At 40.5% G+C, this 15,619-nt stretch overlaps 2 protein-coding genes across 2 annotated transcripts; one reads left to right on the top strand and one right to left on the bottom strand.

Moving 5' to 3' along the window:
• Positions 1–1,621: 1,621 nt before the first annotated feature.
• Positions 1,622–5,392, top strand: LOC145488095 (histamine H2 receptor-like). Its single transcript, XM_081466878.1, has one exon. The coding sequence runs from the start codon at positions 2,692–2,694 to the stop codon at positions 4,408–4,410; it is 1,719 nt and encodes a 572-aa protein (XP_081323004.1). The 5' UTR covers positions 1,622–2,691; the 3' UTR covers positions 4,411–5,392.
• Positions 5,393–8,159: 2,767 nt separating this feature from the next.
• LOC145488088 (polypeptide N-acetylgalactosaminyltransferase 13-like) lies at positions 8,160–15,597 on the bottom strand. The gene is made up of 8 exons (XM_081466871.1): positions 14,809–15,597; positions 12,692–12,864; positions 11,123–11,498; positions 10,749–10,866; positions 10,152–10,478; positions 9,425–9,529; positions 8,961–9,107; positions 8,160–8,291 (listed from the first exon to the last, which is right to left on the bottom strand). The coding sequence occupies exons 1-8, from the start codon at positions 15,324–15,326 to the stop codon at positions 8,160–8,162; spliced, it is 1,896 nt and encodes a 631-aa protein (XP_081322997.1). The 5' UTR covers positions 15,327–15,597.
• Positions 15,598–15,619: the final 22 nt, after the last annotated feature.

Below are 15,619 nucleotides of genomic sequence, written 5' to 3'. Positions count from 1 at the left end.
ACCGTCGAACAGAGTGATAGCTGGGTACCAGATAAGATTCTGGCTTTACAGATTAGTTCTGGTGACAATGTTCTCCAGGATTGCAGGCTAATGAGATACATGCTCCTTATGACAAGAATCACAAAGTGTCCTCATTCCCAAAAAGTCACTAAAACACACATAACTCTGTCAAACATAAAGTAATAGATCTATGAAAATGACACTTTGTGATGCATTTTATATAGAGTTTGCATCTCATAAGCGTTTAATACCGGACAGAAATGTGCAATCCAGTGGCGACAGTTACTGCGGGACTAGCCTCGTCCAGGCGTTCCGGTTAGTTTGGGCGCAGCGTGGTAAACGACGAGCGAAAACATAGAGGGGAAGCGCGGTGAGAGAAAGCCGCTGTTCTCCGTATTCTTTTGCTCGCCGTTTTTCACACTGCGCTGCAACTAAATGAACGCCTGTAAGAGACTAGTTACTGACATACCGGAAGATGTCAACATGATGTATATAAAACGAAGGAAACTATTTTTTGTAAATCAAATGTTTTCTACTATGATATGTTCTTTTGAAACATCTACCTTAATCTTCTTCTCTCTCTGGCCGGGGACATTGCGTTGGGCAAGACACTTTATTCTTACTGTCCCTCTCTTTACCCAGGAATATAAATGGGTACCGGTGCACTTAATGCTGGGGTTAACCTTGCGATGAATCAGGGGGCGTAGACATACTCCTAGTCGCTTCATGCTACCGAAAACGGAGATAAGCGCAACCCTGATGGGTCACTTGGCACATATGTAGACTTATCCTTTTTTTACCTTACCCTCCTCCCCACTAGAATCAGTAAAAGTGCTGGATTTGTATTTGAGAGAATAAAAATTAAAAGTTGCCCAAATTGGTGGAATTTAAATTGATTACAAACACATTTCTCTACTCATCAGATTCAGGCAAATCAAATTTGTTGTGTCTTCAATATTTGGCAATACGACCAAGAAGTGTACATTATTTGCAAAATATAACGAGGTGCACCTCATGGTACAAGCCAGGTGAACGAAGCTGATTCTCTCAGTTAATTTCCGTCTCTATCTTCTGAAGCCAATACTACTAGTCGGTTGTTCTTCTACCTTGTTATGGACTATTTCAATTTCAGTGAAGATTATTTTCGCGGAACTGATACATTTTTAGCATTAATCTGAAAATGCATACAGGGTTATTGCTCTTTTTATCCCACACTAATGAATCCTGTGATCTGGCTAATACTTCTTTTCCCGCGCTCTTATATTAATAAATTATTAACGAGAATAAGCCGGTTTTTCACGCGAACGCGTCAAGATATATATCAATAAACAATCGAGCGTGCCACAGCATTACCCGCTTGATCGCGGCCCAGTGCTACATCTTCACGATACATGTAAGACAAACATGGATTCCGGAAATCAAATTATCCGTACAAACTTGACATTGCCTGGAAACATTTAATTTCTTATAGAGACATTCCGAGTGATATTTCAAAACGTTTTCTTTTTTTTCCTTTTTTCTTGTTTTAATTGGCATTGTGATAAAATATCATATTTTTTTTGCCTTTCTCTTTGCTTTTCAAGAATCTAAATTGATTACAGCATAGAAATTTTGTCTCTGTTTGATTTTGGAACATTCTCGTCTTCAAGTCTAACTTCCTTGGTTTATTAGGCTGTCATTTTTAGATGTTTAAGCCTTTAATTTTAGGAATGTTAGTCTTCTCTTTTCTTTATTTCTAAAAAGACATATTCTCATCAGTATATAATAGTAACGTTGAAACATTTCTTTTTTGATATTTGTTTGTGTTCTATAATACATGTCGGGAATTATGATTAGCAAGACCCGTCAAGTGGGTGGGCAAAATATCTTGTTGTATTGCCCGCTGTACAATGTAATAAGGCCCCAGGAAATGAGAAACGCGGGAGTTTTACAAGATAATTGCCAAGCAGCTGTGCTCTTGGGCCATAGAATAACTGAAATGAAAATCTTTACCAGTTAAATCGATAAAGCACTTATCGTTTGGAAAGGAAATTCGGGAAATTAGTAACGATCGGCTTTCGTGGGATTTTTCTTTTAATTTATTTCGCCCGCAAATAACAAGACAGACGAAAATAAAAACGTTATCTTCGAAAATGGCTCAGATGCATGCAAAAAGATGAATCGCTGGCAGTTGATGTGAATTGACATTAATTAGCACCTCCACAACAATTTGGCTCCCTCTTTGCGTGGTATACACGATGAAATGGACGACATCAGCTGCTGTCAGTGAGTTCTATCTGGATCTGCCCGCTGTGATTGTTAAACAATCGATTCAAGGATTACGTTTCTTTCGAACGATTTCATTTCTACACCAGCAATGTTTAGTTTTTAGCTCAATCATTTGCATAGAAACCCCCGGTGTCTTTTCATCGAGTATTTACACAGATTTGATTGACAATTCGTGGAACGCTCATCCCACACAAAAGTTATTACATTAGGCCGACAGCGCAAACAAAACTCCCCTTGTGTAGCGTGTTCAAACTACTTGGTTGTCACGCGAACAAAAGGGACTGAGTGTAGGACCAATTGCGTCTACATAGACTGTTCAGTTAAGTGTCAGCCTCGAAAATTAATTCAACGTTGACATGTGACACAAATTAAGTGCAAAATCTTCACGATTTACAGGACTACATTGACAAAGGAGTAGTCAACATGGACAACAACAACACCAGAGATTCCGCGGCCAATGTATCTCATTCTGGTAATGAAATAGATCCGGCATGGATTGGAATTCTGGAAGCAACAATCTTGTTCCTTGTCATGTTGGTCGCAGTCATTGGAAATTTTCTAGTTATCGCGGTGGTGTATCGCCGACGCGAGCTTCGTCGCACAGAAACTCACATTTTCATCGTCAATTTAAGCTTGACGGATATTTTCGTGGCGCTCTTGTGCATGCCGTTCTCTATGATAACAGCTGTGACTCAAGAGTGGATTTTTAGCAATGCGCTGTGCCAGTTAAACGGTTTTCTAAACGTGTTCTTTTTGCTGACGTCCATTTTGACACTGACTGCAATTAGCATCCACAAGTACATCGGGGTTGTGCAGCCCACGAAGCGGAAAATATTCACTAGAAAGAGGACGATCATGGCAGTCGCCTGGGTTTGGGTGCAGGCGCTAATGACGGCGTTGACACCGATTCTGGGCTGGAATGAGTACGAGCACATTCCGGGCCGTACGCAATGTTCTGTCAAAGTACCCCGTAATAGCGAGGTCAGCGAGTTAACAAACTGCCTGTTTATCATAATTTGCGGCTTTGTGATTCCGCTTGGAATAATGAACTTCTCGTACTTAAAGATTTTCCGTACTGTGAAGATTCACACCAAACGCGTCAAAAGCCACTCCTTCAGCGACGACCAAAAATCGGCTTTCTTGAACGAGAGAAGGATCACCGTAACTCTTTTCATAATCCTGGCGGCTTTCTTGGCCTGCTGGAGTCCGTTTTCTGTTCTCACGATTTACGCAACCCTTGCAGGACATGAATTGTCCAAGCACTTTTCCGTTGTGGCCTACTGGCTGGGTTTCTTAAACTCCGCCATGAATCCCTTGATCTACGCGCTGCGAACCAAGGAATTTCGTCAGGGCTATCGCCAAATTTTTGGTATACTGCTTCCTCGCTGTTTCCCGAGGGTTGATATGAGTGAGAACGATTCTCATATAGCGGTTCTTCGAGGACGAAAAAGCCTGAAAAGCGAAGTGATGACATTCAGCAAGAGACGCCGAGCGGGCACGGAAATTGAAAGCCACGTCAGTGAGGCTAAAAATTTGGAACGAATTGGAACAAGTAAAGCGCAGAGACGAAAAGAGACAGCTTCAGAAGCACGGGATGAAAGCGACGTTGGAAGATTCGAAACAGCAAGCGGAATTTCTGTTAGAAGTAACGAAGTGAGTGGAATTCCCGACAGCTACTATTCTGCTGAGGAAACGAACGAAGGTTTGGACAACAGTATTGAACTTCAAGATGAGATGTTTGGCCACGGCGAAGGAAAAGAAGAAGAAGATGCGCATTCAAGTGGTAGCGATTTGTCGTTGTCTCCAACGAGAGAAAGCTTCTTATTACCTTGGAATTCAACAGATTTTCCGGGTGAACAGAACTTCCCGAAGAGTTTCGAGGATGGCGCAAAATCTAGAAGAAAAAGTTTGTCATTTCTGTCGATGCTTAGCGAAAAACACGAACTAAAATGCCGAACACGGTGTCGATCAAAGAGTGACTGCAGTACACTCGTCCATATGCCTGCTGGAAGTAGATCTGGCTGTTCGTTTCCTGATGTTGACTTTGCAAAGGAGCAGTCGAATCCTTGGCTACGGGAAAATTTGTCATATTTGAACAGAATTTCGCCCATAGATCTAGAAATTCTTGAGAACAATTATTAATCGGGTCGACTTAACATAAAAACCACAAATAATTTTTTTTTTATGGGCGAGGGACAAATTTAGACCAAATTGTTATTCGTCCCTTGTCGCAAAAATAATCTTATTCAAAAGGTTGCAAAAAATCGTATCAATTGTATCAGTATAAATTTGAATATTGCTGGCTTTACTGACCGCGTGGCATTCTCAAAGAGGATAATTTGTAATCTTTATTCAGAACGGAGGAGAGAGACAAATTGCTCATTTTTTTCTAATTTTAAACTAAACGTTAAGCATTTTCACTATAAAAGACTTCATATGACGTAGAGCTTTGAAAAACCCTCTAAAAGAGGACGTAGATAAACATATTTTTACTGTTCCAATAGTGATACTCGCCTTCCATTGTATTAAGACGTAATTTGCAATGGATGGCCCATGAATAGTTGTTTGCTGCCGTGTACGTCAAGTTATCGCCTGTAATTCCGTAACCTTGACAACAGCGGTCATGTTATTTGTTTCGAAACGAGGCCCGATGAAAGAACTTCACAGGGAAAAGTGGGTTTCAAGCAAATGCTTATTGTCATGAATGTGTAGCCAATTCTGGAAGATCGGAACGGCTACAATAATGCGAGGTGGACTAGAGTCCGTTCGAGCTTTGAGCGGAACAAAGGCCTGATGTTTTTTTTCTTACCCTGTATAAATAAAGTTATCTATTCTATTCCATTCTTCAATTAGCTGTTCCAAATCAAACTCATTTTCATGTCTCGTCTCGAAAACACAGACAAAAAGCAAACTCTGAAATTGCGAAATGACTTTCCTCGTTTTAAGAGTAAATAAGTTGAACGGAATCAACAGTATATCTATGCTCTCTTATTGACGTGTTGATTTAGGTTATCCAAATACAAATGCAATTTAAATGCAGAAATACAACTAATTAAACAAGTCAAATAAAAGAGTTCTTTATTATCATGAATCTGTTGGTTATTTCCAATCGCTATAAAAATGATTAAGTCTCTATACAAAAAGACTCTCCTATACTAAAAGCCCAGTTTCGATATATTAAAATTCAGTCTACAACAATAGACCTCAGTACGAGGCTCCGGGGAATAAACCCCACTAACTCTGTAACTTTTCCCCGGAATAAACGACACAAACCCTGTAGTTATTTCCCGGAGACTCGTGCTAAGGCCTTTTGTTTTAGGCTGAATTTTCATATATCGAAATTGGCCCTATTGATAACATGCCGTCGGGCGTCTACATTCAAGATGGCGGCCGCACGCCGCGCAAACGTGGCCGCCATCTTGGAAACGACAGCTGAATGGATCCTGGAGAGGAGAGGTTGAAGTACCTACTAACTTTCGTTGCGAAAAATAACGACTTCAACTTGGCATCAAAATTCTTTTAAACAAGTTTTAACGGTTTAATATCTCTCTATATAACAAAAACAGATATAAAGTTTCGTCCGAGAAGTTTCATTTCAAAATCATATCTGATTGTACTCATCCTAGGAAATTGCAAAAGCAACATTAGGAATCTTTCGAAACATTACAGTATTCCAAGCAGTTGTATTTGTTGAGTTCCGATGACAATAAAATCAGAGGGCTTCGGGCTCAAACTACAACAAAACTTTTAATGTTCAGTTCGGTTTTAGCTTTACAAGGTGTCGTCAAATTTGTCTGTGTTCGCCACGAGGCACCAAAGTTCACATGAGTGGCTGATCACATGACTATAGTCACGCGTGTCACGCCACAGTCACGCCCCCAACACGGACTCCTGTGCACCACAATAAACCAAAAGGAGAAAGACGCTCATTACATTTCCATACAAAAACCTTAACTCGCTTCTGAATGCGGTCGCAAAGATACTCTCAAGCTTAAATATACTAAATACACCCCTACTTTCTTTACATATGCAATATTTGCGTCCAATATAGTGTATAAACCTACCTACGTTTGTAGAAACAGGCATTAAAACTGTTTTACTAGCGCGCGTTACACAAGTCAGTAGTTTAAAGTCATCAGGACCCTCGGAAGGCATGTTTGTGCATCGCCGAAGTTTTGACTATGGGGTCTGGAGCCCAAGGCTTTTCTTAAAGCCGTGATTGAAACGTGGATTCTTCTGTCGTTGGAGTCCTCAAGAAAGGCAACTTGTGTTTTCTGCATTTTCGAAACGCTGAACTAATACCTAAACGCCTTTAACTTAAATTATATGACTTGAAGAAATGGCCTTGACGAGATACAATATCTCTAACCTCAAGTGATATTATGCCTCTGTTTCAAATCGAGCCCTTGTGTAAAACCTTTCATGGGAAAATGAGTTTAATTTGCACGAAAATGAACGTATAGGCGGAACAAATTTTCTTATAAATGGTTTCGCACAAAGACTCGTTTTGATAATGAGGCAAAGGCAACTCCGAAATGGCCCATTAAAGTCAAAATAAAAGTTGTGGGATCCCATGTTTTTAGATATATATATATATATATATATATAATGGGAATGACAACCTGGAATTAAATAGATACGTTTGGATATATGCAGATCTAACTGAATTAATTTAAGAGTAATGTTCACAAAATGTCAGTTCCAATAAGGCGCATTTGCAAAAAACAGAGAAAAAACAGTGAACATGTTATCTTAAATGTACAACAACGGCGTTTTTCATATGAAATGATCTATAATAATTAAAAATCTGTATATATTTGCATCGATACATGAAAATCATTACAAAATCTATTTTCTTCCATTTTAAAAATTATCTTATATCACTACTTTCCCACAGTTTACCTGATCAGTCGCGCAACTGCTGTGTTCCTGGTGTCACGCAAATGTCTGTACCAGAAGCTAACATGACTGTCTAACGTGACATCATGAGCCAACATGACGTCATGTTTCATTGCGTGACAGCTTGGACGCGAATAGTATTTAGTACATCGTCGAGGGCGAAACTATGGGAGTTTTGTTTCCCTCTCTATGACCGCCCCGACCGGGATAAATTCGTTTGTTCTAGTCCGAGTGATTTTCGAATACCAGGCAAGAGCAATTGTATATTGAGTAACTAACCATGATCTCAATGATCTTAACTACGCAACGTACGCTTCCCCGCGCTTTCTACCGGCGACACGTTTTCCCGCGCTTGCAATGTGTCACATGCAGATTCCTGTGGTTTTCCCACGCTTTCTTCAAGAATCTGATTGGTTATCTCATTATCGGTAGTCACGTGATCAAATGTGCCTGACGTCGCCTTCAGATTTACGACAGTTAATAGAAATGCGCTCTGGAGCTTTACAATTGTACGGAGCATTGAAAAAAGTTTCTGATCAGATACGGAGCATTGAAAAAAGTTTCTGATCAGATAAAAAAAAAGCCAGCTTAGACACCTCACATCGTTAACTCTGGCAGTCTGAGTGTTGTGTCATGCTGCCCACATATCAGACAGCATTGCCACATCAACCACAAAATTCCCAAAACTAAATTTCTGAATTTTCAGTGTGAACTCTAACATGTTCATAACTGTACAACTGACAGAGCAAACCGTCTAGCTTAAGTAGCTTTTTCTCATTTTGTTATTGCTACGATTAACTCGCAATATAAATGTGTGACGAAAAGTTAAAGGAGTCGGAAATTTCAAAAAGCTAAGCGCTCGGCGGATCTCTAAATAATGTTAGGCTATAAGCCGACTTGGTCATATAAACAACTAACAATTATTTATAATTATTTATGGTTGTTCTTAGCGGTAAACAAATCTGTCAGGATGGGGGACAGTGTACTATTCGTTACGCTTCTTTGTACTTGGAAAATACCCATCGCTGCGAATCTCGTCCGTCACAAGGGTTCATCACAGCATACTGGCTGCCTTCTGCTCCTCGGTCCAAACACTGGCCGGTACTTGAATGCTTAATGATCCCCTAATAGTGGAGAGAAAAACTACGTTGAGTAAGGAGCATAAATTATTTACGTCCAGGTTCTAAATTACTGCATCCTTGTCTCTTTCTTTTCGCTCAAATTTGTTCTGAAAGTCGACGAGATTTCTTGCTCATTTCACCGCTGCCAAAGTGTGGAGGCGCGGTTGCCTCATGGTTAGCACGCTGGACTCGCGATCGAGCCGCGGTCCGGGTTTGAGCCCTGGCTGGGGCCATTTCATTGCGTTGTGTTCTTGGACAAGACACTTTACTCTCACAGTGCCTCTCTCCACGCAGGTGAATTTAATGATGAGAATTGGGGGGGGGGGGGTGGGGGGCGATGGACTAACATCCCATTCAGGGGAGAGTAAAAATACTCCCAGTCGCTTCACGCTACAGAAAGCGGAAAGAGTTCCGGCTGTGTGTCCCACTGGCCTGACGCGGACTTCACCTCACCGGTACATGATGGTTCCAAGCTCGGTAGGAAGTGTTGGCATCGTTTGCCTGGCAAACGAGCAAAAACTCTTGTTGACTCTTAAGAAAATTTGAGCAAAAGGGATGCAGTAAGCGCGAACCAAAAGACAGCGCAAGTCTGAACTCGTGCTAACTCTCGACCACTCGTTAAAGTTCCGCCACACAAGAGTAACACAAGAATGTTGTGGTGTGCAAACTCACGCTTTTCTTCTCGTGTTCCCATTTCTGATTGCCGCCCATGCCGTGACATTTAAGAATCTCCACAGGAGCACCAGCATATGACTTGGATACGTCCAGACAATTTTCTTCCTCGAAAATCAACTCGCCCCTTGAAGTCAGAATCAGCATCTAAGAACGAAGAAATAGTGGAATAAAATGAATTACAAGGGGTTTATTGAAAGCTGTATCAGTCGTACTGAGTGTTTCTTAGTATTCAAGGTCTCGCCATAACAAGCAGGTTCGCGTTGAGGACTTGTTTGTTTAATTTGGTTAAGTTACGAGTAGATATAATCTCAGTTACATCTCCATAAGTGAAACAAAACTCATCACAACTAAAGCAGAGGAAATGCTATGATCTGTACATGAAATTCTCCGTCTCCGTCACTACAAAAAGTAGGAAAATGCTACCGAAATTCAAAAAGAGAATTTAAACTTCATGTACAAACCTGATTTCCCCCTTGTCCGTGACAAACATATACTCCCATCCGGGCTGAGTGCTCGGGTTTAGCTCCAAGGGAATCCAAACAGTATCCACTGGCAGGATTTCGAACCTGTACAAACAGAAACAAAGTCGAAAAACGTTCTTGTTTATTCCAGTCAAACTACATATCGGCAAGACAAAATGTGGGTAATTTTCGGATCAGAATCTGGTCTGTCAATATTGCGCCCGCAATTTCGTGGATCGGCTTGCAACAAAATCACCCGCGGTTTTCCTCTGCCAGGTTGCTAAGTTACAAAATGACGTCACATGGAGCTGTGTGCTTGTGAGTGATCGACTGACATTTCAAAATTCTTATACGTTTTAATCGTCATGTTTTACTTGACATCTTTCAATACTGTTAGCAGGAATTCCTTTAACTTCTTATTTGCTATAGAGTAGATTTCAATTGAGTGCCGTAAAACCAAAACCCAATTAATCACTCTAGCCAATCACAAAGGACACAGTCAATCCAGTGAACCAATCAAAACTCGAAGCAATTACATGTAACTGACGCAAAGCGCGGGAAAACGAGTGCGAGCGAGTCACGATTGGTTTTTGTTTTCCTTTTGATTGGACGAAAAATGGCGGGAGTTTTTTGAGCCAATCGTGTAGCGTAGTTGATGCAAAACCAATACTTTTCGACACTCAGATAAAATCCGCTCTATTCGGCGTTTTATTAAATTTTTCCTCACCTCACCACTAGCAGGCGGATTCAACTCAGGCATCTGAACATCCGGGTACACATTTTCTATGTACCATTTAAAGCTCTTGCAACCTAGCCTTTTTCTTAACTCTACACGCTTGCTGATGTCTCCGTATTCCATGTTTCGTGCCTGCGGCTTCTTGTTGTAGTAAAGCTCTTTGTATTCGTCCATCCACACTTCTGCCAGCCGATTGAAGTTCTTGTTGAGCGTTTTCTCCACTCCATCCGGGAATTTGTATGGACTTGTGTACTTACGGAACACGTGACCAACACGTGAGCATGGCACTATTTCCAGGCGTCCTCCACACATCCAGACCTGGCAAAGTACATCATGTAAGCCAAATAAAATCAGTATTTCGCTTTCACCTTCGTGTGACTTTCCATTTCCTGTATCCTGCCGTCAAATCGCTATCCCGCGCCCACCGGAGTATTTTCATCCCGCATCCCGCGATTAAAATTTCTGTCATCCCACATCCCGCCTCCATTTTCATTCTTATCCCGCATCCCGCCAAACCTACGATGGACCAAAGGAATCCATAATTCTACAAGTTATGTTATATTATGTTATGTTCATGTAAGATCTTACCCTGAAGGAGAGTTCGAGATTTTCTCCTCCCCAGATGTCCATCTCTTCATCATACGAACCAAGATCGAAGAAATACTGCCTGTGGATGGAAAATAACCCGCCCGCCATTGTAGGAGTCCTGTGTGGGGAAGAGAGATAAGAGAACGGCCGTGCTGTAAGTGCGAAAAGAAATCACAAGTTCTTCACTTCGTTGCACTTTTCAAGACTCAAGTAAACTTTTGATAGCGGCTGCAAATTTAGTTTGAAGTTCTAAAATGCTACATCCAGCAGCTTGTAGACACTTACTACATAACACTTAGTAAGATAAACAGATACCCGTAGATGATGCTAAATGCAATTCTAAATTAACTCAAGCACTTCAATTTCATTCTTACCGGATTGGGTCGGTGCTATCCTTTCGTAGCTTCTGTTCTTCTGGGGGAATCCCTTTCCATTTAAAAAACAAATCCCAGCCAAACCCACCCCTCTGGTCAGCGTTTGCAGATCCTTGGTACGCAAACGTATCGGCATTTATAACCTCGATGGCTGGGCACACCACATTGGAGCGTGATTCTGCTATTCGTCCCAAGAGAGGCTCCACCCAGCCAGGGGTCGCCTCGCAGTGCGAGTCAAGGAATGTAAGAACTTCACCTTTGGCGGCATGGGCACCCTTTAAGCGCGCACGTACCAGTCCCTCGCGTTTGGTGTTCCTTATCACTGTGACTTTACTCATTGTAGACACGTGGTCGTCTAGTGGTTTGCCAAGTCTCTCTGCAAAGAAAGTGTGACACTGCATCGTTGAACAGCCGCAATTAACAATGGGGGAATTCACGGCCAGCAGCTCTCAGCTCTTTGAAGCAGACGCAGATGTAGCTTGTTTCAATAGGCCACTTTCGATATATTAGAATTCAGCTTGATAGTGCCTAGAGGACACAACTAAAGAAATGAATAAACATGGTCATTCCATTTCCTTTGTTTGCGTCCTCTAGACCTTGCTGCCAAGCTGAATTTTAATATGTCCACAGTGGTCTATTGACAACCTAAGTCACCATAAGCCATGTCAGAAAGGAATCATCCACTTTCTCCCTGGGGCCCTTTGAACTACACGTATGCAACTTCTGCAGGGACAGATGATCCCGCTACCCCCACTCTGCCCTTGTTATCTTCTAGTACATCCCTGGGTTTTTCTATCACCCAACATTCCCTTCCGGTCACAAATTTTCTCCCAGCAACATTTTGAATAAGTCAAATGATTCTTCTTGGGGTTAACAACTTTCTCCCAGGGACATGTTAAAATGTCATTCTCCCATTAGTCATTCACTTTCTCCCAGGGATATTTTAATAAAATGTTTTCTAGAAAATATTCCTTTTTTCCTAAGGTCAGCCATTATCTCAGGCTTTTTCTTTTCACACTTCACTTCTCCTAGCTTGAGGTAATACACTTCTCCCTGGGTATTTTTAGCATGCTACTCCCTCCCCCTGTGGATGGTCATTGTCTCCCTGGGGTATATATCACTCTTGAGTTCCTTCTCTTTCTCTGGGAGATACTCTAATAATTAATGGTTAGTCATTTTCTCCCATGGGTATTTGTAATATATTTCAATCCCCCTGGGATTTTCCCAACTTAAGGGGTAGACCATTATATTTTTTGAGGGGGGAAGGGGGTGTTGGCAATTTTCTGGGGCATAAATTTTTTTCTCCTTACCTTTAGGTTGGGCATGTTTTTTTCTTGGTGGGCAATACATGTAACTCATGTAAAAATCGAGTTTAAAGTCAAACACTGGACCTTGTTAGAGAAAGCATTTGCTTGATTATTTTTCCATGTCTTCCCTTGCACATTTTTTTTTCAGCAGTTTTTGCTGTGGAGAATTTTTTTTTTTTGGAAATTGCCCATCCAGCGCCCCCCCCCCCCCCCTCCTTCTCCCACCAAAAAATAATTATGATCCACCTGTTATTTTGCTTACCATCCTCGCTGAAGTCATCCACAACAATAACTCCACTCAGCAGTTCAGGTGGCGTTCTGTTGATGACACTGTGTACAGTGCGAAGAAGGACAGACAGCCGCTCCTTGTGGAAGCAGATTATGACAGTGGTAGTTGGCAGCTTGGCTGGATACGTGTTATGTTTGGTTTTACAACTGTTTGAATAAGATTTACAATGAGTAAAGAAAACACTCACGAGACAAAATGTGCAGTTCTGGAAAATATCTATAATCCCCCCACATAAGGGATCGGGATCTCCCGGGAGTGAGGAGGGAGGGGGGGGGGGGTATGTAAGACCAAAAATTTAAAGAAATGTATGAAGCTTAATTGGAAATTTCAGAGGGAGGGAGGGGGTTCTTAGAATATAATTCCTTCTGTGGGGAAGGTATGAATATTTTCTGGAACTAACATATATATGAATAACAAATGAACCAATCAGGTTTGTAGATTTGCCTCAAGTGTCTAAAAATAGCAGCTAATCACTTAGTAAACAATCATGAACATGGTGAATAAGCAACGCTATCTGATCTAGATGTACATGCTGAAGAGAACTTGAGCTCACAGACACATGAGCGGAAAGGGTCCAACAGCAATCGTTACATATTTAACATTTTGAAATAAAGCTGTTTCAATAAAAGTATTGTGTAACAGATTTCACCTTTGCAGCTGGCCAAACAAATGTTTAAGTTTAATTGACATAATTCTCTAACACTTATAGCTTTGAACAAAAATTTATTATTGATAATTTGTTACCGTATCTTATGAAAGTCCTTTCTTTGTTTTATTATACTGAGAATGAAAAAACATATAAAAGCTATGCAAAAAGAAAAAAAACAACAAAAAACACTTTGAGGGGTAAACTTGTAAAAATTGCAAGTACAACTGGAAACTTCCTGAAGTTGAGTAGAATTTACTTCTTCTTAGCATGTTAAAAGAGCACTATATAATGCTATTGTTGGAAACATCCTGAAGTCTAGCAGAATCTTCTTAGTTTTTTTCTCAGCATGTTAAATAACACCTTAAAACACTTTTGCTGGATCACTTGTGCAATGATACAAAGTTTTTTTCCTTTTCTTGACAAATATAACATGCAATGTATGAAATCAGCAAAATAATGTTCTAAGACAGTGAAACAAACACCCACACTAATTGCTGATTAATTCCTTGGACTTAGGTTTAATATTTACTTCTTGAGGGTTTATTAAGGTCTGGTTATCTTCTAAAAAAAGTGTTAGAACCTTTAACTCCATGATATACCTCAGTTTCTGTCTTCCAATTTTCAGAAAACACTTTTGTAATGCATTTTTTGTGCACTTTCAGAAAGTTGGAAGCTTTGAACAAAAAATTGCCACATGCACATGTATGTATTATTCTTCATAATATTTCATTCTCCAGCGATTGAATAAAATTGTTTTAGTCAGGTGTGTGTTCCCAGGCAGGGGTCCTAATAGTATTTCTTCCTTTCCAGAAGAATAAATTATTCACTGCAAACACATAATTACCTTCTTTTTTATTTTACTTCCTCATATTCTTGAAAGGCACAGTTTTAAATACTGGAGATACTTTCCTTCTAATGTGAATTTTTACATAAAATTAAGATCCAAAACTTAAGTGCAAGGATAATTTTCAGGATGTAAAGCTCACAGAGCACCAAATTTGAAATTTCTTATTAAGACTGACCACCACTGAATTGGAGCAATTTACACCACTCAATCAACATTTTTTTTCCTAGAATCTAAGTTCATTGAGGACTTAACACTAAAATGAAGTTACTATTAAACTACGATTATCATGTGTACCTATCTTTAATTGAATGAAGCTAAAAATAAAATTGAAGAATGCATAGAAGCAAAAAAAAAAAAATCTGGCGAAATAGACATGGTTGATTAAGGCGCAATCGCAACATCACGAAATATATTAGCTTACAAGTTTGTGTATCGAAGATCGAATGTTTTAATTTTGCAGTGAAAGTGTACGGCCGAAAGAACGTCTGCTGAGCTTTTAATGTTTAATAAAAACGCTGAAAGGAAGAAAAACAGAATTTTGTTTTGAAAATGGCATGCATTTAAACTTAGGTAATACATACATAGCCAACTTACCGGTCGCCCCTTACATCCTCTAAAGTTCTATCCAATGAAATTTTATCGCTAAGGACCCAGTTGAACGAGTGATCGCCAAATCGTTCCTCTGCAAGCTTTTTGTCTTGTTCAGACGTTAGATACGCCGGTTGACCGGCCTCTCCTAAACCACCTGGATTGGTTCGTTTAGCTAAGCTAGCGTCATAAACATCTCGATCCTTTTTATTCGGAAGTACATGGGCTAAAACACTGACAGCTTTCGCAGCTCCAAGTAGAAGCCCATCTTTGTTCGCGGGTTTCTCAGAAGCGTCTCTTTCCCAAGGATATTTAATGTGCTTTTGATGATCGACTGGCTGTAAGGGATTCACTCCAGCTCCTTTCATATAATGGTGATTTTCGCTGTCCAAAACTACAGGAGCGTTCAACATGGTGAGTGATTCCCGCGTGACTTCGCTATTAAACATAAGAACTAGCACGGTCACCGAGAACCAGAATGTGGAAGTCACTACGATTATGTTGAAGATCCTTTTGGAAGACATGGTGAACACTCAACGGCGTTGTTTGCACTAGTGGTGTTTAAACACGACTTCAATGCCACGTCGTGGATTGCTCACGGTTGAATGATAGCAATGTCCGAACGTATGGCGTTGAACATCAGCGTGAAGCGACCTACTTCTGCATTAGTATTCCTCCTTATCGAGATATTCTCCAAAGTTACTGGAACTGAGGAGCTATTAACCTCGTCGCCAAGCCACCCAAAGATTTGTTTATGGAATGAGGACAAAGCAAACGGGATTTAATAGTGACACAATCTCGGCCGAAGTGTCGAGAA

This window comes from Orbicella franksi, chromosome 5 (assembly GCF_964199315.1).
Source record: "Orbicella franksi chromosome 5, jaOrbFran1.1, whole genome shotgun sequence".
NCBI classification, from domain to species: domain Eukaryota; kingdom Metazoa; phylum Cnidaria; class Anthozoa; order Scleractinia; family Merulinidae; genus Orbicella; species Orbicella franksi.
This window is presented reverse-complemented; position numbering and strand designations above follow the sequence as displayed.

What these genes read in the sequence shown, in the direction of transcription:
- LOC145488088 (XM_081466871.1), bottom strand. Translation starts at nt 15,326, where the DNA reads ATGTCTTCCAAAAGGATCTTCAACATAATCGTAGTGACTTCCACATTC. An exon ending in GATAGCACCGACCCAATCCG is followed by an intron (nt 10,867 to 11,122) that starts GTAAGAATGAAA and finishes TTCCCCACACAG; the next exon opens with GACTCCTACAATGGCGGGCG. An exon ending in ATCTCGAACTCTCCTTCAGG is followed by an intron (nt 10,479 to 10,748) that starts GTAAGATCTTAC and finishes GTACTTTGCCAG; the next exon opens with GTCTGGATGTGTGGAGGACG.
- LOC145488095 (XM_081466878.1), top strand. Translation starts at nt 2,692, where the DNA reads ATGGACAACAACAACACCAGAGATTCCGCGGCCAATGTATCTCATTCT.